The sequence below is a fragment of the Eurypyga helias genome, unplaced genomic scaffold (genome assembly GCF_000690775.1).
Source record: "Eurypyga helias isolate BGI_N326 unplaced genomic scaffold, ASM69077v1 scaffold7991, whole genome shotgun sequence".
NCBI classification, from domain to species: domain Eukaryota; kingdom Metazoa; phylum Chordata; class Aves; order Eurypygiformes; family Eurypygidae; genus Eurypyga; species Eurypyga helias.
In genome coordinates this window covers 14,573-40,362 of record NW_010232697.1, presented here as the reverse complement: position 1 = coordinate 40,362, position 25,790 = coordinate 14,573, and the positions used below count along the sequence as shown (strand labels likewise).

At 43.2% G+C, this 25,790-nt stretch overlaps 1 protein-coding gene across 1 annotated transcript in view; it reads left to right on the top strand.

Annotated features, from left to right (window-relative positions):
- CARD11 (caspase recruitment domain family, member 11) overlaps positions 1-19,945 on the top strand; it is a 44,175-nt gene extending 24,230 nt beyond the window's left edge. The window contains exons 6-24 of the mRNA XM_010161473.1: positions 937-1,089; positions 1,183-1,308; positions 1,808-2,005; positions 2,476-2,655; positions 3,674-3,728; positions 4,964-5,079; positions 6,226-6,329; positions 9,022-9,074; positions 9,863-9,995; positions 10,557-10,758; positions 11,591-11,717; positions 12,834-13,074; positions 13,493-13,589; positions 14,628-14,723; positions 15,683-15,815; positions 16,370-16,549; positions 17,700-17,824; positions 18,643-18,758; positions 19,308-19,945. Of these exons, the coding sequence (XP_010159775.1) occupies positions 937-1,089; positions 1,183-1,308; positions 1,808-2,005; positions 2,476-2,655; positions 3,674-3,728; positions 4,964-5,079; positions 6,226-6,329; positions 9,022-9,074; positions 9,863-9,995; positions 10,557-10,758; positions 11,591-11,717; positions 12,834-13,074; positions 13,493-13,589; positions 14,628-14,723; positions 15,683-15,815; positions 16,370-16,549; positions 17,700-17,824; positions 18,643-18,758; positions 19,308-19,512 (2,640 nt within the window). The 3' untranslated portion in view covers positions 19,513-19,945. The remainder of the gene's footprint in view (positions 1-936; positions 1,090-1,182; positions 1,309-1,807; positions 2,006-2,475; positions 2,656-3,673; positions 3,729-4,963; positions 5,080-6,225; positions 6,330-9,021; positions 9,075-9,862; positions 9,996-10,556; positions 10,759-11,590; positions 11,718-12,833; positions 13,075-13,492; positions 13,590-14,627; positions 14,724-15,682; positions 15,816-16,369; positions 16,550-17,699; positions 17,825-18,642; positions 18,759-19,307) is intronic.
- Positions 19,946-25,790: the final 5,845 nt, after the last annotated feature.

Genomic DNA, 25,790 nt, shown 5'->3' with positions numbered 1-25,790 from the left:
AAAAAATTGTCAATAGAATGCATTTCAGAAATGGCTGTAGCCTCTAGCAGTGCCTTCTAATAAAAATCCAATTCAAATGTTGAAAAAGGATGTAGTAAAAAAGGTTCTGGAAGTTCTGGTCCATGTAGAATCTCTTACATTAACTGAAATGTTCTTGTAGCACCTAAAGAAACAGAGAAGTAATCATGAAATAGCTAAAAATAGGATTGGAATTCTCCTAAGTGGAAGTACAAATACACAAAAGGCAGTTTGTTTTAGAAATACTTAGATACACTTAGAAATATTGGGTTACCAAAAATATCACTGAAATCTCCAACTTAGTCTAGGTATTTTAAAAATAAACATGCCTATTACTTGCTTGCATTTAATGCCTTTTTCATCTTCCTTTTATGGATAATTTTGGATGGCAATTTATTTGTTGGAACCTGCTCTGGTAATCTTGTTAATTATAAATCTGAAAGAAAAAATACTGCTGGACACTGAACCAGTGATAGAAGCTACTCCAGGCATGTTTAGTATTCTCTGAGCTCAGCCCTGTAAAGCCTATGCATGCTGTAAAAATTCCCCTGAATGTTTTCTTAGGCCCTGCTCTTTGGCAAAGGGCGATTTCTGTGCTCAGGGAGAGCTGATTAATAGAGAAGAGTTTTGAATGCAGGGCTTGGAGTGAAGAATTGTCACTGCATCCAAAATGGATCAAATTATAGCCAGTACAATAAAACAGTAAAACAGTTCCTTCATCAGCCTGTTCTGACAGCAAGACAGCCTTTATTCATCTTTTCTGACACTGTTTTAAAATATGAACAAATGTCCATCTCTTTTCCTGCTTTCCCATTGCAACACCATGTTCATTTTCTATTCCTCTTGCTTGTTACCGTCTTTGTTACTTTTCTCCCCGCAATACTACTTTATCTTTCCCTGGCCTGGCTCTTTCCTCAGGCTGACAAGCGGGGTTTGCCAGATTCAGACAAGGCCATTTTGGATATTCTGGAACATGACCGTAAGGAGGCACTAGAAGATCGTCATGAGTTGGTCAACAAGATCTTTAATCTCCAAGAGGAGATTCGTCATGTGGAGGACTTGAGAGACAAGGTGAGAAACGGAAGGGCAGAAAGATGGAATATCTCAGGCTAGTGCCCGAAAGACCTCTGAGCGCAGTGGTGGTTAACAGTGTGTCGTTTCCAGTATCTTGAAGAGAAAGAAGATTTGGAGTTAAAGTGTTCAACACTAGGAAAAGACTGTGAGATGTACAAGCACCGTATGAACACTGTGATGATACAGCTTGAAGAGGTGGAGAAGGAGCGAGACCAGGTATCATAACAGTTAAAGTGCGGGAAATTAGTAGCAGAAGCCTGTCTCTCATATGTGTCACTTTGGGGAACGGTGGGTAGTTGGACCCAAAAATACCATTTAAAAAATTTACCATTTAAAAAACAATTACAAGAAATTGCTACTCGTTGGAATTTGGATTACAGTAATTAAACACAGGATAATACTGGGTTGTTTCCACAGCATAGCATCTGGCAGGCAGGACCAAAATCTTAACACCTACCGCAGGCTTTTTGTTAGTGTCAAGACATCCGGTTTGCGCTCTGGAGCACTTTGCCACCAACCAAGAGGGAGCTGGAAACGAACCACCCTCACCATCATAATTTTTAACGGTACTGCCGTAGCACATCCAGATCCTAACTGCTAATTGGTGAATGGTTACCGGTTCTGAAGTCCCCGTTCCAAACACCTTATAAACAAAAACAGTGGGAGAAAGTGTCTGGTGCCCCGGTGCCAAAGAGGTTTGTTCTCTCCGCTGCAGGCATTCCGCTCGCGCGATGAGGCGCAGACACAGTATTCACATTGTCTGATTGAAAAAGATAAATACAGGAAGCAGATTCGAGAGCTGGAGGAGAGAAATGATGAACTCCGAATTGAGGTGGTTCGGAAAGAAGCTTGCATTGTTAACCTGGAGTGCAAACTCCGACGGCTCTCTAAGGACAGTAACTTTCACGACCAGGTAGGGCTGAGGGAGACTGAGGGTTTTTTTAAGACTTGGTGTGGAAGGGTGAGGGGACTTGCTTCATTCCCTCTGCAAATTAACTGAAAAAAATAGCCTCTTTCTACTAAATATCAGTGTTGTGAGGTCTTCAGTGCAGTGGGGTTCAAGCTGGCTGTCATGCACGTAGCTTCTCAAAGGCTGGCATTCCACAACTTGATTTTAAATGGAAGGGAAAGAAATGCGGAAAGACAATTGATTTCTACGTTGCTGGTGTAGAAACTGCAAATGCTTGTGAGGGCTGTGCCGCAGTGAACAGAAATCCCCACAGATGTCAATCTAAATTACTGATTGGGGTCTGGAGCCACATTCTGCGTGAGCTTCTGAAGCACTGGAGTCACAGAAAGTTCAATCAGATTACTATAAAGTGAGCTTATGAGGAGTTATGTCAAACTGGTCTCAGAAATAAAGTGTTTCCTTCTGATCTTCAGAGTTTGCCACGGAATCTACCCATTACCATTATCTCCCAGACCTTTGGGACTCCTGGCCCGAAAGCCAATGGTCAGGAAGCAGATGACTCCTCCACTTCCGAAGAGTCTCCAGAAGACAGCAAATTCTTCTTGCCTGATCAAGCTCGACTCAAGAGAAGAGTGAACCTAAAGGGAATCCAGGTGTGTCTCAATATGAGGCTGGAATGATACAGTGCAGGGACTGTGGGAACTAAGAGACATAATACATGTGGCCGTGCCTCTGAAAGTGCTGTGCTATCGAGGCAAGAATAGATTTGTGTATGATAGTGAGCTGTCAGGTTTTGCCCTGGGGTGATCTGCATCTTGAGGAGCAGACATAATCAGGCTTCCTAGGCCGTTTCCTGCTCCCTTTCCCCGTTTTGTGTATTCTCCTTGCTTCTGCTGCTCATTCACATTCTTGGAGCGTTGTCAATAAATTGATTCTTTGTCTCCTTAACAGTAGTGAAAAAAAATGACATAATGCCTGAAGTCCAGCACACAAGTAACTGAAGGTGGAAAACAAAGCATTGGTGGAAAACTTTACATCAGCCGGAAAGAATAAAAGAGCAAAATTAACTCCCTAATTTAGAATTAAAATATGGCAATTTCCTCTCACTTAAGAGTAAGGGGTAGCATGAGTTAGGGCCATGATTTCTCCCGACTAGCTGCATTCATACAGCTATTATCTGATACTGTATTCATGAATTGTGAAAAATATACAATCTAACGTTCAGGGGGTTGAGCTTCTCTTTTCTTTCATCTGCATTTGAATTCTCCCTGCCCTTCACAACCTTTCTGAGCTCTGACTGTCATTATTACTTATGGCAATAGAGCTGCAGTTTTTACATTGCACACTCCAAAAGGATGCTTCTTGTATTAACAGCTGCCTGAAACCAGTCCCAAGGCACCCAGTTCACCTTTTGTCTCTTTCTTCCCTCAGCAGAATCTGGGAATTGCAGATTTGGGCCAGACTTTTCAGAGCGGTTAGGTAGCTAAGCCTCGTTCGCTGTGGTGGTGTTTAGAAACATCTTAGATCTCCCACATTTTGGGTCCTGTTGTTTAAGGGAGGGCAAAGTTGTTGCAGCACAACAGTGAAAAAAAAAAGGGGGTGAAAATACCTGGTTTACAGTGTGTGGCAAATATTCTGCATTTGTGCTGATTTTTGTCCTCTCTCTTTTAGATAAATCCCAGAGCTAAATCCCCTGTCAGCATGAACAAAACATCAGAGTTTCAAGGTCAGAGAGAGCACCCATGTCCTTATTCCTTTTTTGTGGCTTTGTCTCATTCACTTAATCTCTTTAAGTTGTTTTAACAAATATGCCAACTGGGGAAATTCTTAACAAAGTCCAAGTCAGTAGAATAGACATTTTCTCTCATAGTGAACAATGTCATAATTTAAAGTAGTCAAGTGTTCTACCTGAATGTCCTCTCCATCCAAACACACCTCTCCAGACACACAATATTGCATCCCATAACTTACCTAAATTTTTCTGTTTACTCAGTTTTCCTTTTAGATTACAAAACATTTAAAGTCATTGGTGTAATACCTGTACTAAAAGTCATTATAGTATTTTCTTTTTGCTGCTGGAAAAAAGCTGAAAAGACCCTAATCTAGTGATCATCTAATGAGTTTCTTTGGCCTTCAGCAAAAAGGAATTAATTTTAAATCTCAAGCATTGCAAAGGTTGGAGGGACGGGAGTTGACCCATCCATCAGCCAGCTGCCATGTTACCAAATTAGTTGCTGTATTCTCATGTCTGAGCTTCTCCTAATTCCTCTTATTTATGTAACACTGTTCTCGTACCGAACACCATCTCAGGCAGCACTTCCTCTATCTGCTGAGTGCGGCAGCCTGCTCGCTGTTGTACAGAATATGATGGGAACTATGGTTCCTTCTGCAAGATACTGCATGTTGAACTGTGTGTTTGCTATCAGGTAATTAATACTAATCAGCATTATTACAAATTAGAGGTGCTGAGGAAGTCCACAAAGACATTTACCATGTGCTACCTGGGGTTGCTGAGGGATCTCAAGCTTCTTGGTCCCTGTTGTAAATTTTTTGTTGTAAAAAAAGCATAATTCAGTGAGCCAACCTTATTGCAAACTACCAGATTCAGATGATGAAGTTAAAACATAAACTAATAAAGCAATCCTTCTTTTAGTTGTGAAATAGTATTCATGGATCTAATAAAAACATACAGGGCAGAGTTGAAAGAAAAAGTTGGTGAGAGGCTGCCCGGTGGCCTGCATCTCTGTGCTGTGTCAGGAAGCTGGCGGGGAAGGAAAGGGATCCAGAGCTGCAGGGCACTGAGACTTTCCTGGAGACCCTGGCCAGCGCAGGGTGGGGGAAACAAGCTGAAGTAGAAAGATAACCTAAGTGTTGTTGCAAATCTGTGAAAGACTCTATTGAAAGTGATCTGACATCATTTTCTCCGGTGTTTGTGTTTTCCTCTGTCATCTGCGAGCACAGCAGTCAGAGCCCAGGATGAAGATGGGGCCGATGCCAGCAATGGCCGCACAGACACGAGTTCCTCTAATTCTGTTTCCATCAGTAACTCCATCAGCAGCTGTGAAGTCAGCAAAATTGTAAGGAGCCTTCAGATGCCCCTTGCCTGTCTCCAGCCCTCTCTCCTATGGTAGTTCAGAGCTTTCCAAGTATTAGCGCTTCAGTAGCACCCCAGCTGTGATCAAATTCAAGGCCCTTGTCAGAGGCTCCCGTAATCCTTTTACCAGCATTTTGTTAGAACCATGTTATTAGCCTTTTCCAAAATCACAGAATTGGTTTATGTTTATGTAAAGGTATTTCAAAGGTATTTATCACCTCTCACTGTCTCCTTATGCCATTTCACATTTACTGCTAGAGGGAAGAGATTTTCTTTAAAAGCTGCCTTGTAATTTACTAAAGAAAATTTTCAGTGGGTTTTTTTTTAATCCACTAATGCTTTTCCTGTCCGTAAGTAACAGTGAGTGAGAAAAGGGGTGCAGATCACAGTTGGAAATTTCTGCATACCATAGCCAAACTGTTTCTTCCCTGCCTGCTGTATCCCCATAATCTCCCAAGGTAGATACTCCATTATACGTATGTGCGCACGGGCACAGCAGGACAAGCAGACAGAGAGAGTGCCCTTGCAGAGTGTTAATAACAAAGAACAAAACATCTTTCTAGTACACTGTGAAAAATGCTGCCCCCAGGAAACTAAAATTATACCCAAGAATAGCCAAGAAAGAACTCCCTGCCTCTTGTAATAAGCTTAGCTGGGTTAGGAATATTCTTTGGAATATTTGTTGGATATTTAGATGACTTGTACTGTTTTCCCTCTAGTACAATTCAGAGTTTAGTTTCCAGTGTACTAGATTAATAATTTAATGTATGGAGTTCTGCATTTTCTTCCTCATTCCTACTGTTTATAACTACAAGGCTACATATATTCCGCTTTTCATCCTCTTTCTCCTACATGTCAGCTGTGCAACACGTAGGCCACACATCAAGGGTAAAGTTAAAATTGTTTGGTGAATCAGCCAGTTATGTGGTCACAGGAAGAGGTACGGCGTCAGCACGCAAGCTGCGTGTGTTGCTAAAATACTGGGATAGATGAATATGAATGGGGTTTTTCTTACTGTTGTGTGTGCTTCACAGTGCAGAGCACCACTGGCGAGCTAGCAGGCTAATGCTTCCCTAAGTTAGAAATGATAGCGTGCTGAGGACCTTTCTGTCGCTTGTGTTTTTAAAAGCAAACCCTGAGAAACCGCAATGACAGCATCATGTCCACCACGCCTGAACCTCCGGGAAATGATTCAATAGTCCGGCGTTGCAAAGAGGACGCCCCTCATTGCAGGTAGGTAGCCTCGCTGCTGAGATATGCCCTGGATCTGCTGTCCCAAGGAGAAGGAAAAAAGGGCCTTAGATGTCCTTGTGTCTGTCTCTGGTTGGAGGGCGTCTATTAGGCAGCAGGGCTGACTTCCTAAACTTCTCAGGGCTGCAGCCCTTCATCCCCAGTTTTGTCCATAACACCAAGGATGTGTCAGGTGGTTCAGCTGGAATGAGACACAACCACCACCGCAGCACTGACTTCTTTTAACGTACATAATAAGAAGCAGCACTGAAACAACTTGGCTGTTGGAGAATGTGCTCCACCCTTCTAGACTGGCACAGCTCCACTGTGTGCTTCTCAGCTCCATGCTGCCTGTCTGTGTCCCTCTCATTTCCCCTTCTCTCAAAGCCCCTCTTTCTCCTCTCCGAGCTGCCAAAATAGAGCAGAGCTGCTGGAGTATCTGTGAGGAATGGTGAGGGGAGAAGAGGAGGAGGGAGGTGGTTTTTGTTGGGCTCGGGGCTGCGTGTCTCAGCATAGCAGTGAGGAGAGAGAAATGCATTGCCCTCCGTGTCACCTTCTGCTGCCGCATCCGCTTCTGTCGGGTCGTGGCCCTGTGGACTTCCCCTGCGCGTGAAATCGGATCAGCTGGGGAGTGGGAAGTTAGTGCCAGAAGGAGAGAGACCTTGCCTGCCTCACAGTCCCCTAAATGGCACTGATGCCTTTTCTAACAGCTTTATAGCAATGCAATACTTGGACATACTGTTCTGGTGTTGGTGTCAATAGCGTCAGTCTTTGTACCAGAAATAATCAGAAGATATAAATCCATTCCCTAAAAGTCCCAAGCAGAAGGAGAAAAGAACAAAGCCCAAGCAAACTGACTTAGAAGCAGGCAATGTCTGTGGAGAGTTTACATCTTCATGAGATCTCTTTTTTAGACCTAATCTTTATTAGACCTTTATTTAGATATTTAAGGCTTTTCAAAACAAACTCATCTCTGGCCGACTGATGCTATTGCCTCTCTTTCTCTGAGTAAAGCTTTGCAAGGCAGCTTTGCATCGAGGGCATCCTCAGCTAGTTCTCCCACACTGGTTTCTAGGCTGCTGAAGGTTTAGGCAGAGTTTGCTCTGGTCTTCCTTAAGTTCTCCTACATTGTCCTCCAAACCCCCTTTTAAACTGCATCGTGTTAATTCAAGATGTATAAAAGGGGTAGTTTTGTTAATGATCTGAATGTCACATTTCAGGTGCTTAATTTGAAAAGCTTTAGGCATGCCTGAACATTTAAATATTTGCAGTATATTACAGAATGCAGTAAGGATTACATGGATATTATTCATCTTGTGAACTTATTTCGCTACAGCGCTGACTATACCCTGTCCCATATGATAAGGTATCAGAAGACTGAGCTGTATTGAACTCTGAAAATTTTCCTCATTTCCCACTGGCATGTGGAAGTAAAAGGTACCCTGGAGCAAGGTCTGAATGTGGCCTTACTCTTTTGAGCTAATCATCACTACAGTCAAGAGCATGCTCAAAAGTTCACTGTAGTCTCTAACTTTATAATTAGCCTGCTAAGGTTTTTTTAACTTGATTGTGAACATAATCCAAAATAATTGCTATTTGCATGCCAAGTTGCAGGTTTCACAGTTCATCTGATCTTGATTTGTGTGAAGAAAAAAAAAAAGTGAGATCATAATTTAATATGTAGGAAAAGGTGTATTATTCCCAGTTTACACATGCTGTAAAAATAGCTGATCCTCCCCAGACTGGCTGCAAAAATTCAACCTTCACCTGAAGCCAAATATGAGGTATATCAGCTCGGTGGGACATCTGCAGATCATTCTGCATGGGAAAACCAACAAGCTGTTATTTAAACAGCTTTGCAACCAAAGGACATGCTTTAATACAGTCCTTCTGGGGAAGCAGACAGATCACTTACTTGGCGAGATATCCCCAATATCCCTTTAAGAGCAAAATCTTGGTGAATTTTAACTGTATGACTTTAAGGCCAACCAATCTGGTCACCCTTGACAGGAAAAGATGTGTCAGTGGGAGCTGGACTGGGACCAAAGCTGTGGCATAAGAATTTCTGTGCAAAAGCTTGGTACCCCTTGCCATTCTGTTACTGTAGGTATCTGAGTAACCATGTGAGGGACTATTAAGCTGTTATAAAATGCTTCAAGGACTTCAAGTCAAGCAGGTAAATTACTCCTTTACTGCTGCACCTCAGTCGCTTCCTTTGCAGTCACCTGTCCGTTCGTGAGCTGCTGACAGTTTTCATCTGTCATGGGAAGAACCCCAAGCTGCAGGACATGCAGAGCCGGTATTATGCACCCGTTCTCACTGCCGAGGCAGGTGTGGTGTAAGTCACACATATGAGACCATCAGTCAGCAGCTCCCCTTTGTTTTCAGCAGCATCTTCATTCCCTCACTGCTGCTGCCTGTTCTTCCTTCTGAATCTCCTGGCTGTTTCACGTGCTTCCCGTGCTGGCTGACACGGACTGCCTTCTTGCCATCTTTCTACCTCTTCCCTGGGCCGGCAAGGATGTTACTCGCTTATGGTTTTGCAGCTATACCATTGCCTAATGCAACACCTCCAACACCTTTCTTGGTCACAGAAAAAGTTCCTCCTTCAGAACTTAATGAAATTTGCAGAAAGTTGGAAATTGAGCAGCTTTCTCTCTCTCTCCATTATCTCATCCTTTGTTTTCACTTCCAGCCTGGTTGAAGAGGACAATGACAGCTTTGGATATGATGCTCTAGAGCTGGATGGTAAGCAAGGGGATATCATGTATATGGCTTAACTATGTGATCTGTGTGATTAGCTCACCAGCTACAATCAACTCCTGGTCTAAATAACGTGGGGCACAGTCTGAGAAAAAATCAAACTCAGTTCATCATAACAGGAAAACAAAGGGGCAACAAGTGTGAGAATAAGAAAGCAGTTATTCCTGAAGAACTAAGTGGGAGAAGGATTAGACTGAATTAGACTGATAGAGGGTGCTTGACTGAGGTTTGCAGGTTGGTGAGAAGACCTGCAGCCTTAAAATGAGGAAAGCATCACATTGAGAGGGGAAGGAGTAAAGAATACACACCAAACTCTTCTCAGTGCTACCCAAGGAAAGGAGAAGAGGCAATGGGCATAAACTAAAGAACAAGCAATTCCATTTAAACAGGAAAAAAAAAAAAAAAGGTTTTTTATTGTGAGGGTGGTCAGACACTGGAAAAGGTTGTTCCAGGGAGGTTGACTAGTCTCCATCCATTAAAAACCCAACTGGACAAGTCCTGAGCAACCTCCTCTAGCTGACCCTGCCCTGAGCAGAGGGCATGACTAGCCAGTCCCCAGAGCTCCCTTCCAACTTGCCACTCTGTGAGAGTGATTGGCTAAGTCCAGTAAGCCAGACGGGCATTCCTTGCCGTGGCCTGTGGCATGAATCATGCCTCTGCCTCAGGAATTTTCTCCTTCAGCTTTGGCTGGGATCAATCAAACATCCATTTTCTCTTTCTCCATCTTTGTCACTTTATCTAGGACTCATTTTCATTCTTGTTACTCTTCTCAGATGACAGTCACGAGAGGCACTCACATGGAGCTCCTTCGGTGCACTCTTCCTCTTCTTCTCATCAGTCGGAAGGCCTGGATGCCTATGAGCTTGAGCATGTCAACTCCATATTTAGAAAGTTCTCTCTGGAAAGGTATTTGAGATGCCAGTTTACCTGCCTTACTCAGAGACTGAGGGAAAAGGCTGCTATACTAGAGATCCTCCATTTATCTATTAGTCCCTGAAGATAGAGTGGCAGGAACACATGTTGTTATTTGACACAAACATCTCATGGTACTGTGCTCAGTCTTTACTTCTTTATGTCAGCAGCAGTATAACATGATATTCTGGAGCCCTTTCATATCCTTAAAACCAATGAAGATCATCCTAAAATTTCAAAAACTTCAAGGCAGACAAAATGTTCTAGAGGCTTAAATTTATCCGTGTGATCTTGTTATCTTGCTGCCACAGGTTACTGGGTGAGGTACTATTATACGTGTGGGTTCTTCAGTCATGTCAGAGCACTTGAAGCTCCCCAGGTGATCTGCAGAACTTAGGCAGTAATGAGAAGGATTTCTTTCCGAGTCCTTAGATCCTAGTGCTTGATAACACTAGAAGTTTATTTATACGACTCTCATTTATCCTGCATGCATTTAACTCTGGAGTGGTAGCTAAAGCTGAGATAACCGTCTGTTACTTCTTTTCATGAACACAGACCTTTTCGTCCCTCTGTCACGTCTGTTGGTCGCATTAGAAACTCCTGCCATACCATCCAGCGCGTCACCCTGAACGGAGACAGCCTCAAGTCAGAAATCACTCTGGTCGGGGGTAACGATAAAGGGAGCTTTATTAGCTCTGTCAAGACAGGATCACTTGCAGAGAAAGCAGGCCTTCGGGAGGGACACCAAATCCTGCTGGTGAGCATAAAATTATCAACAAACAGTATTGGATGTCAGTCCACCTACATGGGTGCACTCTCACCACAGTACTTTGCTGTGTTTCGTCTTTCAACCTGAATTAATGACAAAACATACGACTCATGCAGGAAAAAATCCACTATTGACTACGAAAATATGAGAGAAGAGTATTTACGGTCATCCAGTGCACGCACTTTTGCACTTTACAGCAGCTCTGTATGGAAGAGATTAGAGCTTTCTTTAACACTGTATTGTACAGTACAGCACCTTTAAAACGAGTAGAATGGGATTTGCTCTCAACTTCCCAGTACTTTCCAGCCTGAAAGGATGCTCGTGCTACTTAGCTTAGCATGATGACTCCTCAACATTCTTTAGAGCGGCCTGTTCTGGGAATGGACATGTCACGAACAGAAACGGATGCAGCTGCCATATGAATGGGAAGAAGGGCTGCACAGCTGTCCCCAGTGTCACATAAGCAGGAGTTCAACGGTTCTGCTAAGCTGCTCTTTGCTTAGAGCTTTCCCTCCACTGCCGATGTTCCTAAACTATTTTCCTATTATAATGCTTCCAAGGGGAAAAAACCACGCACAGCTGATATTCCTGCAGTACTTATTGGGAAGCCTGGGATTGTCAGAGAGCTGCAGTTCTGTTGACTGCTAGCATTCGTAATTTGAGAGAAAAGATATGAAATAATTAGAACCCAACCTGCATTCTGATAGCAAGTATCTGTGTTGTTTAGTAAAAAAAAAAAAAAGATTGTTGCTTAGAAAACTGCTATAATTGACTCCGAGATTGAACCTGCGCTGGAGAGTAATGTTTCTTTCATATCTAGTTGGAGGGCTGCATCAAAGGGGAAAATCAGAGTGTTCCCTTGGATACTTGCACAAAGGAAGAAGTTCACTGGACAATTCAGAGGTGCAGTGGTCCAGTAACACTCCAATATAAATCAAATCATGAAGGTAAGACCAAAAGTGTTTCTCATCTCAAGCAGGTCTATTATACCAACTAGCGTGGATGAGAATGACAGAGCCAGAATATCCTTTGGATCGGTGCAAATCTGAAGCGTGTCCACTGGTGTTAATTATAGCTTCTCTGTGTAACTGCTCCAGCTTTTAGCTTCGTGGCTGAGAACAAAAAAACCCCATATGCTTGTCACTACAGGCCTCTGAAGAATTTACATAGTGGGCCAATAACGACGTGACTCACAAAACACATTCAGTTTATTTTTTATGTACGGTTTTCTGTAGTGCAGCGTGGTGAGCTGAATCCTCTTTATTCAGCTGAAGTCGATTTAGCATTTACCTGATGGAGTTGCCCTGTTTATTACCTTTGTGGCTTTATCTTATCTTTAACAGCTGGAGTTCATGTGTGGTGAAGAGAATTTCATTTCAGTGTTCATGGCCTGTAATGATAATTTCAGGTTATGGATCAAAAGTTGCATTCCCAAATCCCTTTTTTACTGGTGTATATAAATTTGTGGGGTTTGGGGTTTTTTTTAATGTTGATTAGAGAATTTCTGCTGCCTAGATCACACAGGAAGTGATGTCTTTGATTTTCTTTGATGTTTTCCAAGGTAGGAAAGACTATTGCAATTCTTTTTGAGCACCACTTAACTGCAGATAAAGCTTGTTATAGATTGTGGGAGTGCCAATTAGAGCTAATAACAAAGGACATAGCTTGTCATTCAGATTGGTGTCAGAACTCAAGCTGTACTTACAGGATAGAGCTATAGCTGTGTCTGCATCTTTGCTGAGAAGTTCTGTGTTTCACAGACCATGTGTGGAGTACGGGAAATGGATTTAACCTAAAGGTATCATTATAATGAGAATATTCTCACAGATTCTGATACCAGCAGCATGAGCTCTTTTGTGAATCAATGCCCCATTGGTGTCTTTAAGGTGGAGGCCCGTAACCTCGTTGTTACTAGTACAACTAGCACGCTAGAAGTATAAACCCTCTCTTAAGGAGCCTCAGAAGTGCGTGCCGTGTGCTTCTCCCAGAGGGTGCTCAGGAATAAGCAATACTGAGGGGTGACCAGGAGTGATCCTGCTTCACTTCTCCCATCGTCGCTGCAGGGTACCGGAAACTGCTGTCCGAGCTGGAAGAAGGGCTGATCAAATCAGGGGACTCGTTCCATATCCGCTTGAATCTGAACATCTCCAGCCAGCTGGACTCCTGTTCCCTGTCAGTGAAATGCGATGAGATTGTTCATATTCTGGACACCATGTACCAGGGGAAGTACGACTGGCTGTGTGCCAGAGTCGATCCTTTCTCGGACAAGGATATGGAAATGGGGACCATTCCCAGCTACAGCAGGTGAGTGTAAGCTGAGTGACCACGATGGAGAGCAGGGGTTCTGTAAACAGAGAAATTAATAACTGCTCTCAGGTTGTGGAAAAGAGATATATCCTTAATTTTTGAGATCAGGCCAGGTGATGTTAAACTGTAATATGAACTATAAAGCTTTAGAAAGAAGACTCCAGATTTTACCTGAAAGAATCATGTGGGTTTCTCAAAAAGTAGCATAGAAAAATATGCCATGGAGATTCTTTAATCCTTAACTGCACTGCAGTCCTGCTCATTATTTTGTTCCTGCATTTGCTGTGCGGTTCAGTCAGTCCTCACTGCTGTTTCTATTAAACCTGTTCTGTAGGCACAGACCCGTTGCAGTCCAGCCTGCTTCTGAGTGGTTTCAAAAATATCTCGATCTGTGTGATTCCATCCTTTCTTTCAGAGCCCAGCAACTTCTTTTGGTGAAGCTGCAGCGGCTGATGCACAGAGGAAGCAGGGATGAGACAGAAAGCTCATATAACACCCTTCGGGCACTACGGGTAAGTATCTACAAACAAGACCTTTTTAACACCTGGAACTCCACTGCTGCTTGCTGCTAACTTTACAGAAAGTCCTGTTTACACCCTGTGGAGGTTTTGATTGTCCCAGGCAATGGACACGTTATAGATGCTTTAAATAACATTGTCCCTGGCAGTGGACCTAGCTCCGGCACACTATTAACCCTGCCAGCTATGAGGGAGTACCCTTCAAAGTCTAATGTCTGCTCTGTGTCTTAGTTAGTTCTTTCCATTCTTCTCTGCCCGTAAGCCTCTAATGCATCTTCATATCCACATGAGGAAGAAGCTGTGTCCTTAGAGTTAATCATCAGAATTTTTCCTCTCCTACTGTGAACAAGTATCTAATCCACAGAGCTATCGTTGTCCCAGATTAGGCAGACCTGTCTCTTCCAACCTACATGCTATGGGGAGAAGTGGGATTATCAGGGCTTCACACACAACAGCCCTGCCAATTTCTCCTTTTCCCTCAGTGAAAGTAATCTGATTTTTCTTTCTTTAGACCCAAGAATTCCATCTTTACATAATTAAAAACTAACTTCCTGGTCTATTAGTTACCATAAGTTATGTTTAGAGCTTGGGAGACATGGGCTTCTAACATTTACAGACACTGTAGCCAGTGCTCGTATTTGATTTCAGTCGAGGTTAAGTGTCACACGTTCCTTCTGTACTCCATTCTCACTGATCAAAGGGATGGGGATCACTGGCAGAGATGCTAGTGAAAGCAGGAGCTTTGCATGCTGTTTCTTGGGGCAGAAATTACCCCTTTTCGTAAGCTGTGGAGAGCAGTCTCCTGTGAAGGAAGGAATGTGGAAGAGCAGTAACAGGAGCCTCAGTGTAGGCCATGAGATGTCTACAGTTTGCGTAGAACATTGCATTTGGGATGGATATGAATCAATCACTATGTCTTTTATTGGAAATATAAAATATCTGCTTTTGCTTGTTTTGTTTGTCAAATGCTGTGATGTAGAAGAAAAATAAAAGAGGGAGGGAAAGACAAATTCCTGTGCTATTTTTTACTAGAATACATTACAGCCAGAGGACCATGCCCCACAGAGCGACCCAAAAACCAGCCCTCGCCTCTCCAGAGCAAGCTTTCTTTTGGGCCAAATATTACAGGTAATAATAAAGTTCAAATCCTCAGTGCAGTATCTGAAATAGTGGATCTGAACAGCAGGTATTCCCAGGCTATCCTAATTTCCCCCAGAAGCCCCACCTCAGGTATAGAGGTTGTGTTGGGAATTCTTTGTACCAAAAAGAGATTTGATATATGAAAAAAGATGAATGTGTTGTGTTTTCTAACTGCTCTTGTGATGTGGGGTGTTTATTTTTAAGTGCATGCTTTCCGTTACTGAGGTAGCGTGATGAGTCAAACGCGTCTGCCTCCAGAGGCTGAAACGTGTTTTGTCTGAACCGGCAGGACAAATCCATTGGGCTAGACCAAATCGCCACGTGTCTGTGAGATGAGGTTCCATCAGATGATGGTTCTTGAATTGTAGGTCAGTGACTCTGAGCATGACAGAGACAGTGTGGGTGAAAGAGAACCAAGTCTGGTGAAGGAAGGTGGTTGTGAAGTTTAGCAAATGTACAGGAGGAGGAATTAATATTTGGATAGAGGACTAATTGTGTGGATGGGGAATGAAAGCACGAAGCCTGTTTCTCTGTGTAAAAATGTGCCATTTGGGAGTGTTTAAGTCTCTCTGGCATGGCAAAGAAGAGGACGAGTTTGGGGTATAACCTGTGACACATTTGTGCAGATACGCGGTGTGGGTACGTTACTCGGCTGTGGACACATCAGGGCTTGCACTGGTGATAGCAGGGAGCTCTGCGAAGAAAAAGAACATGCCGCTTAAGAGCAGAGAACAAAATAAGAAATCCCAAAGGGGATTAACAAAGGCTCTGAATCAGATCTATGATATTTAAAGAGCCTTAGAATTCAGTCAACAGATCCATGGAGCTTTGTCTTTGATAGACATAGGTAATACAGACCTCGTAGATAACAAGTGTGGGCTGAGGAATACACGGGACAATAAAAAATATAAGAAATGAGGGTCAAACCTCTGTGTTCACCTTTTCAGTTTGTCAGTCGGTCTGAAAACAAATACAAGCGTATGAATAGCAATGAGCGAGTCCGTATCGTCACTGGCTGGCCCTCTGGTGTGGCACGGACCTCATCTGAAGCAAAGAAGACGTTGCCTGATAAACTGGAAGGTACGGATGTAAAATAATAATCACTTTTACCCACCCAGCACTGATATAAAGGCTGTCTGCGTAACAGCATGGCTGTGAAAAATGTCCTAGGTCTTTCCTATTACTAGCATCTGTGGTCCACTCTGTGCAGAAGTTCAACAGCATTTGTGAGCAAAACACCGATTTTGCTGAAAGTGCTTGAGGCACTCAGCCTTCGAGGGCAAGTTTAGGATGCTGAAATTTCCTGTTTGGTTGGCAGTTCTTCGTAGGTGCTTTCTTGCTTTTTGTCCAAAAACATTTAACTCAAAGCAAGTCAGGATAACAAGCAGAAGGATTCTTCAAGCAGGTGTCCTGTTAAACTGTGAAATAATCTCTTGAAAGCAAAGGCACTTGAATTATTTAGCATTAGGTTGGACATCATACTACTGGATATATAGTAAAGACAACCCTGGCAAAAAAGAAAGGAGGACCAGTATGACTAACCATGTCATTCCTGGTTCATGCATTTCTCCTTCTTTTTCTCCAAATACTCATGAAGAGGAAACCAGAGGATAAATGTCTTCTTCTTTTCTCAGATTTGGATTCCGAAAGTGAAATCAATAAGAGGCTCAGCGTGATCCCCTATAGTTTGGTGAGACCAATCCACTGTGAGCGCAGGCGCCCTGTACTTTTCACCCCCACCATGCTTGCCAAGACCTTGGTACAGAAGCTTCTCAACTCTGGAGGTGCCCTGGAATTCAACATATGCAAGCCAGGTAATGGGATAAAAGCAGACCACGGCTGTTCACCCTCACTGTCGGAAATCCGAGCATATATATGCGCGCACACGTAGGAGCATGCACGTCTGATAGTTGCTTGAGGTACTTCAAGTCGCATCAGAGTGATGTGTAGCTATAAATGCTGCTTTTTGAGGGTATCTGAGATATTTGAATGTTTTTGAGACAGCCAGTGCACATGGTTATGAGATTCTGCGTCTATGAATATTATCCGTGTGTGCCGTGTGGTTGCTAGGATGCCCCTCAGAGACTGAAATGCTGCGAGTGCTCTTTCTGTTTGCATACTGTTTGCATACTGCACATCTAGGCAATGTGAAATTTTGATTAATTTGTTTCTAGTATTTGCTATTATGAGGAATATCTTCCCTAGAGCGACTTTAGGTTTCTATCTTATCCAAGGCTGTGAAGATTGTGCATTTGATCTACCAAAAGACTGATTTTCCTCATGCTAAGTATTTACTATTAAAGCAGTATGCAGTACCGTGATTGCTGCGGGGCAGGATTGTATACAGCACAGCATTAAACACAGCTGACGTTTCATTTTTACACTAATATGGAATACCCACTGCAAAGTGCACAGTCTTACAGTTATCCAGACAGAGAAACTGAAAGTTTAGTATTATAATAAATATCCCCTGTCTTGCAACATAAACCAAAACCTTTGATGTGGAGTTGCAATTCACGAGGGAGCCAGTGTGACACATTGCAACCTAAGCCAAATTTTTTGAAACTTTAAACACAAATGTTGGAACACTAAATCCTTGGTTTAAAAGCCTATACCGAAGAGACCTTATTTTTTCAGCACTTCTCAGCATCCTCCGGCCCTGAAATGTTACTATATAACATTAGATGTTGGAATTGTATTTACTGTTTTAATTTAATGCCTTCATAGTGTTATAGTAATTGCCCAAGGATGCATTGGTGCAGGATATAGCTGAGATACTCAGCTGTGATCAGATTAAGCTTTAATTGAATTCAATGGAAGAAATGAGGCAGCTGCTAAGACAATTCATTGCTCGTCTTCCTTCCCTGAGCCATCCTTACATCCTATGTGAAATACTCTTGAATAGATTTTGAGGTGTTGTGCTGTTGCAATCTTGATTTGGTCCTCATCCACATCTCTTTCCAGATATTGTAACAAAGGAAGAGTTCTTAAGGAAGCAAAAAACGGAGACTATCATCTTCAGCAGAGAGAAGAACCTGAACACATATGAATGTATTGTACCTGCCAATATTGAGGCTGTCACTGCCAAGGTGCTCAGAGAACTCTGTATCCCCTTGATAGGCTGCGTCTGTCTGCAGCGTACGCTTCTCCTAGAACCAGACACTGACCAATTTACAGTTGCATGTTCTCTCTCTTGCCCACTTCCCATCTCAAATCTGTATTTATTCCCCCAGATGGCTTCTATTTGTGCTCTTGCATTTCCTTTTTCTTTTCATCCTCAGCCATATCCTTTTATATCGCTCATTCCCTGTGATGTCCTACATTGATGCAGCAAAATGTCCTTTCATTTTCTATGCTCCATCCCTTATTCAGTTGCTTTTCATATCATAAGTATATATGAATGTGTGAGAGCGTACGAGATCCGAGGACCTAGACAGAAGAAAGGATAGCTGGAAACACAGACACAGGGGTGTACGGTACAAAGATAACAATGTCAAAGACAGATCTTGTATCAAGTAGAGTGGATTTGATGCACAGCATGGAAAAAAGGAGAATTAAAGTGACGGTTTTTCTCTCACAGTAGTTGCAGTAGATGAACAAAGAGCAAGTATGTGTGTTTGTGTATGTATGTAAACTGGTGTTTTATCACTCTCTTCATCTTTAGATCAATGCAGCTCTGTTTTAAGCCTTTTCAGAATGCTATTGAGCTCAGCTGTTATTTGACCGACTAGTTGTAAACCAGTAGGAGGAGTTTGGACTGTAAGTGTATACTTGATTAAGAGGTTTAAATCAGTACAGTGGTAAACAGAAAGCTTTTCAGCTGACCCCATAAGGTATGGATACCTTTATCTCGAGATTCCACAGCAGTGAATGTTCCTTTGTGACACTGGTATGACTTTGTTTTTAGAACAAGCATTGTCTCCTGGAAGCTGGAATAAGCTGCACAAAGGATTTAATCAAAGCCAAGATATATCCTATTGTTCTCTTTATCAGAGTTTCAGAGAAAAACATCAAGAGGTTCAGGTAATATATCAAACCTTTTGCATATTTGATATTCTGTCTTATTCGGTGAATAATTCTTGAGTCCAATAATGTTCTCACAGAGAAAAAAAGAACCACTTCTCTCTTCATCTGGTGCTTCTATGTGCACTATAACATTCCGTGACTCCTCCCTGAAATCTTACAACCAGGGAATTCCCTGATTCTAGCACTCTTTCATTGTCACTGATAGCAGTGAGCATTGTGGGAGGATAAAACTGAAGAATATGTGGTTTTCTCCATGCTCAGCACTCCCACAGCATTTCTTACAGTAATGCTAGCTGGAAGAGGAAAGGTTGTAAACACTTGCACTCTCCCTATATTCGTCCTCTTAAATTGTTTCCTCATAGCCAATATTTTTCCTTGGGGGCAGCGTGGAGGTAGGGGGAGGATAGACCTGGAGGAGCTGTATTCTCCACTGCTTTGATTGCTTGTATACAGTCAGTAGAAAATAAATTCTTGATGGGATAGCAGGGACTATAGGATTAACTTAAAATTTAAGGCATTTATTTTTGATCTGTTTATTTGATACAGGAAACTATTGCCAAAGCCAGAGACTGAAGATGAGTTTTTACGTATGTGCCGTCTGAAGGAGAAAGAACTGGAAGCTCTGCCGTGTCTTTATGCCTCTGTAGAGGCAGATGCATGGAGCAGCATTGAAGATCTTATCCGAACAATAAAAGACAGGATCGGAGAAGAGCAGCGTAAAACCATCTGGATAGATGAAGATCAACTATAAAAAGCAATAAGTAAAATGGTGCTCTTTGGTGACAGAAGGACATACCCAGGTGGAGCGGGGGCTCACAGAATTCTCTGATGTGGTGCCCAGCGCACACTCCTGTTACACCCGTGCTGGCTGGGGACTTCCTGCTGGCAGAATGCATGTATGGAATGGACCTGGAGCTGTGTTGGACACCCGGTGTCTCAGGTGCTGGGGATCTAGGATGCAGGTTGGACCACAGCCACCACCACAACTTCTGACCCACCGGCATCTCTTAAGGTTCAGCGACCGCGTAACATGTGAGAAGGACAAAGACCTTGGGAGGGAGGTTGGGGTAATTTATTACGTTGAAAATATGGATCTCGTTTGGCTCACTGACAACTACTGATGAGACCAGATAAGTGGAATCTAAGTGGAATAAAGCATGGGGATTGGGCTAAAGGGTATGGAATTGAGATGTGCCCCACACAGACCCTGCGTTGAGATTTTGAACATAGTTAAGGAAGCTGAAGGCTGGTTGGTAGCAACAGAAACACTACCGCTGATGGCCATAGCAGCTCTGTAGCCCTGTTTTTCCATAACCATTTTAATCAGAAGAGCTGATAATAGCTGTTATTCCTGGCATTAATTAAAATGACATTTTTTCCCTTCCCTTTTAAACCCCAGTTTTAACAGTTTTGCAGGTTTCCTTTGTAGTCTTGGCAATTACAGGAAAACAGACTTCACTGTCCCAGTGGCACATCAGATCTTTCCTGATCTGCCAATGTTTCATTTAGTTTATCCCTGCCTCTGCACTGTATTCATTTATACATCTCTCAGTTGTTAACACTTTTTACTAGTGGAAAATACCATGGCGCCTTCTCCAGACAACAGTTTTCTCTGTTTCTCCTCTGAAATCTGTATTTCTCTACAACATCGTTGCCTGCCAACATGCCTGCTCTCAACAGGAGGGACTGTTCTGAGAAGAAGAAAAGGAGAATTTCATAAGCCAGTAATCGCTGTGAGCCACTCAGTCCTTGACCTTTCTGCCATGACTGACAGCAAGGAGACCAGCCAGCATCACACTGTGCTGTGACAAGTAGGATAATGTTTTCAAAGTGTGTATGTAGAAGACCACATCCCATTTTCAAAAGCACTTAACTCCTCAGAGAATTTAAGTTCCACTGATAATGAGTGAGACTTAGACTCCTAAATCTCTTAAGTAGTTTAGAATTTTTCCTCTATACATTGGACACTGTATGGAGACTGCCAAACTGATTCAGTAAAACTGACCAGATCATAACGACTTCCACAGCTGCTGATCTGAAATGCAATAAAAATTGACCTACAGATGAAGATTTGTACATCCCATTATCCCAGATCCTTCATTCCTTGCCATATCCCTCCATTTTAAGATGCATTTGATAAAAAATTTACTTTTGCTTTTCTGTTCCCCCCAAGTCCCCCATCTTGGTGCTTCAGGCTGGCGTGCAGCAGCTGGCAATAAAAAGACAAACAGAATCCAAGCAAAACATCTGGCCTGGTTGCCCTCACTGGATTAAGTTCTACGTTGTCTGTGCAATGAGCTGCTGCTGTCGTGGGTGTCTCTCAGGTAGACTGGGTCAGTTCATATTGGACTGTGTGACTGTGATTTTCTGCTCTTCTCTTTTATGAGCATCATTTTTTAACTAATGGTATCTTCTAGGAGTCATTTATGTCACTTTACATTTAACTTTCTGCTGCTGTGTTTCTCAAGTCATTAATGTTGGAAAGACTGTTCGTAGCTAGCGTTTCTCAGAGAGCAGTTCTCTACCTGCCCGGTGCCATCTGTTTGGACTGTGCAGGCAGGGGGATGATGCTACTTTGCCATCTCTTTACAAAGTGCAGGCTGCATACACAATTTGCAACTCCCTCCAGGGCAAAGAAGAACAACCAATTGGGGTATATATAGAACAAATTGGATGATTGTTCAGAGATCCTCTGTAGCTCAACCAGAAATAAGAAAGTATAAGCCGGGAAAGCTAAGCCTTCCAGGAGCATTTTGCATTCATTCCTAATATCCTGATGTAACCTTGTGTAACAGCTGCTGGTGGTTTGCTACTGCCCCTCTTGTGATAGCTGTGAGCCCACAGCTGGGCGATGGGAGGGACTGTAAGGACGTTTCTCAGCTGCTTCAGCAAAATCGTCAGCCAGGTCAGCATCCGATCCCTTCAGGAGCAGCCTGCTGACTGCTCACCGGACAGAACACGTAGGATGTCCCTGTCCCACTGGCTGTGCCGCAGGAATCAGTAACATCTGCTGGAATGGCTAGAGCAGACGACCGGTGGGGTGGAGGGGATGGAGTATCTCAGACTGCCGTGATTGTTTCTGCAATGATCTTCTCTCGCCAGGGCTTTATTTCTGACCCCTCTTTACACGGACAGCAGCTGTGCATGTGATTTATCTCACTTAACTTTAGACACAGGAAAGGTGCATGCTGGAGTCTGAAGGAGGTTCCTTTTACAATGAGTGGAGATACACCTCCGAAGAGCTATTTGTCTAATTTACTGTAGATGGCTATCTAAGGGTGAGATGAATTGCCCTCTGAACTGTCTGGGGTTTTTTCATGGACTATAGAAACAAACTAGAGAATTAGCCTGGCCTTCAGCATTTAGCTTTTTGATCTGTAATTTAGGCCAACTAAACCCACCTTATGGGAAAGATGGAACAAAAGATTGAGGCAGATTAAAACAAGAGATCTAATTATTTCTGTGAAACGAGAGAGGAGTGAATACATGGAACAGACTTATCTTCTTCGCATCTGAGTGCATCTCCTGTAAATTCCCAGCTCTGCAGATACTGTAAGGCATTGTGGGTGTCTACTCATGTGATGCAAAGCAAGCAGGCTCTGGTAAGTGATGTTCCCTGACAGAGCTGTACGCTGCAGCCTGCACAGCCCTCCTCTCTCTCTGACTCACTGGAGAAGGACTGAAAACTATATGCCCTCTTGACTTCTGGATGTGAACCCGGTGAGCAAATCTATAGCTGGAGCACGTTCCCAGAACTGCGACAGAGCAAAAGGGGCCACCGTCACTCACACCAGCTGAGGAGGAGCTTCTGATCTACATCCAAACGCTGTCCATCTAAACGGAAAGAAATCAACCTCTGCGTCTTTTGAAATACGTTCAAATCTATGGGCTTGGAAAGAGGTCATGAATTTCCCTAAATGTCAGGGTGTTGGAATCAGTGTGGATTCCAGGTCCTGAACTGGCAGATTTGAAGTGCAAACTTGGAACTTGAGCTGCAGATGGTTTCAGTGGTTTTCATTCTGCTGTCTTGTTCATGAGGTATCGCTTTAAGCTGCCCACCACCTTCCCCCTCACACATACGTCTGATACAGACCTGGGCCCCTCATCACATGGACAAATGCCCACCGAGGCACAGCCAGCTTCAGTAGTGACTCTGTGGGTGAAAAACTGGAAGCCATGATTAAGAAAACAAAATGGGCGTTGGGAATGTTGTTAATGTTCGTTGTAAACAGACCGAGTCCAACGCAGACTCTCAGCCTGAGCTCCTCAAAGCGTAAAGATGGGAGGAGGGGGATGTTGGAGTATTCTTTGGGTGGTTTTGCACTGTTAGGCAGCACTTGGTGTAAGATTCAGGATCAATAACTGGACTTGCAGGTACCACTGAAATTCAGGTAAGCTCTCTAACTCAGCCTGATAAAGTTTAAACTTCAAGCTGCAGGCCCGAGCTGGAACTGGCCGCCGTGTTTGGACAGCAGAGTTCAGAGCAGGCTGCCTGACGGAGACATGTCTGTGTCTACGGTAAGCAACACTTACATCAACCCATTTTAAAAGCAAATCACCCAAGGTTTTTAACTGAATTCTGGGAACATGTCCCAGCAATTTGTATTTGAAGTTAAAAAAGGAGTTAACAGAAAGTCCGGGCAATTGCCCTGTACTTGGTATATGTGCTACTTTTTCTGTAAAAAGGTGTAAAGCATAGAATAATAACTGCCTTGCAAAATCTATTATTGGAAAACTACTTCTTCTTTCCTTTAAGAGCTCACAAGAGCTTGTTGAAAAATTTTCAGATGTAGATTGTCCTTTGGAAAATGTCATTGAAAAATTGGCCACTAGAAAATGCAATTGGAAAATTTTTTCAATGGAATATTGTTCTGTTAGAAAATATGTTTTCATCCAAATCAGTTGTCTATGGAAATGTTTCCATTCTAACATTTCTTTTTTTTTTTTATTTAAAGTATTTCCATAATACCAAAGCAGTCCTTTTCAATACATACTTTCAGTCTTTTACCTAAAAACATTTGGTTTTTTATTTATTTTTCTAGTAGAAATATTTTTAAAAGTCCACAAAAATGTTTACGTGCTACAAAATAATGGAAGCAATGGGTTATAGTTATCAGATGTGGTATAATATCTATGATCACGAGAAAAAAAATCAAACTGAATCTGGCTTTGCATTTTGTTTAACTCTGCTGCTAAAACGATGTATTATATAAGTCAGTATCATGCAGTTCAGCACACTGGGGAATCGTTGCAGGTAAAAATTTCGTGCAAACTTTATTACACAGAATGTGATATTCCTTTGAATCAGAATTCTGGCTGGAGGCTACGCTGTCAATCGGTCTGTCTGCAGCACAGACAGCTCTGGCAGCACAATTTGCAAGGGAGTAGGAACACACACGAAGCAGACTTTTGCCTATGAAGTGGAGATAGTTGCCAAAGCTGGAAGAATGCCTGTAAACCTGTTACAGGTTTCTGTATTCTTTTATGCCAAGCTAGTTCCATGGCATAGGGTTTGAAAATGCTGTAGCAAGGATGAGGTCAGAGAGACATTATTCAGGTAGACTGGCTTCAGCTCTGCGGGGTTCAGACTGTGTGAACCCTGGAGCTGCCAGCGGGTTACAACACTCTGCATGGGCACATCAGGCTGCCACGTGCCAGCAGCAGTTAGGCTGTTCCCTGGAGACTGGGAAAGCGAGACACAGGTAGGGGGGGTTGGGACTTCTGGGAGAGCAACATTCTAGGATTTTGCAACCATTTGAACTGAGTATTCCAAGTCATTCAGCATTAATCAGTTTATGAAGCCTTATCAAATGTGTTCCCTTTGGTGCAGTTTCTATCTCCCTGGCTCTGTTCCCTTCTGAGAACTGAAGAGTATAGCACTACTTTGTTCTATATACTATTAAAAGGTACACAAGAATTCAACCAAGAGATTATGATTCCTTTCTCAGAGGTTACTTTGTTTTCCCAGTTCCTCCTGCTCGCTCAGTTTCCAGAGTCCTTGTTTGCTCTGGACTCCATGGAACGCGTGGGAGCATTCAGGGCTGTAGCACACTTGCTGTGCCCTGAGATCCTTCAGCAGAGCACTGCTCTATGCGGTGGCCTAGTGCACCAGGAGATTAAGGGAAGTGTGTAAATAGAAACTGTAATTCCAGAAAAAACTCGTGCTTTGCCAGACTTAGCTGTAGAAGAAAAAGCAGGCTCTCCATGGATCCATCCAGTGTGTCTTTTGACTACAGAGGCCAAATCCCAGTGTGATTTTTGGTTCAAGCACAGTGAATATGGTTCCTCTGCTCCGGCAGCTCGGATGGTAGTACAGTCATTGCCTGGGACATCCCTCCTGGCATAGCAGGAGTCAGTGACACTGACACCGCTGTGCGAGAATCCTGCCCACACAATACCTGGAGGAACTGGGGTAACCATTCTGTCTGATGCTTCGCTGAGCAGAAAACCTGATTCAGCCAACATGGTGCTGAAAGGCTGTGACACAAAATTTCCTCCCTTATCTTTCAGGTACTGCAGAATTCTGCTGTGGTCCCAGAAGTCACACCTGATATTTCTGCAAAGCTCTCTCTAGCCTTCGGGGATGACCCTGGACCCAAACACTGGAGAATCTATGCCATTCTCATGGACTTTCCCCCAGCTCTTTCTAGTGTAAATTCTGATCTCTGTCTCTGAGCCTGCAAAAGCACACAGAAGGCTGTCCATCCCTGTAGTTTTCACCTGTAGAACTAATGCTTCTTCATCAGGAAGGTGCTGTTAACATCTTTGTACAGGTAGAGCAAGCGGACCGAGAGCTGATGTGTCTTGTCCCCACACGTCTGGCTCCCCAGCCCCTGCACAGTGCTGGCTCTGCTCGGCCTATGCTGCTCTGGGCTCAAGACCCTGAAGGAGGGTATGATGCAAGTCTCAGCTGTAGCAAGGATTTGAGTGGTGGCTGCCTTAAGCAGTGAGATTTTGAGTCTGATTTGAGAACCATAACAGTAGGCCAGGTTAGAACAACAGGAAGCTCATCCACCCTCCCTCCCCCAC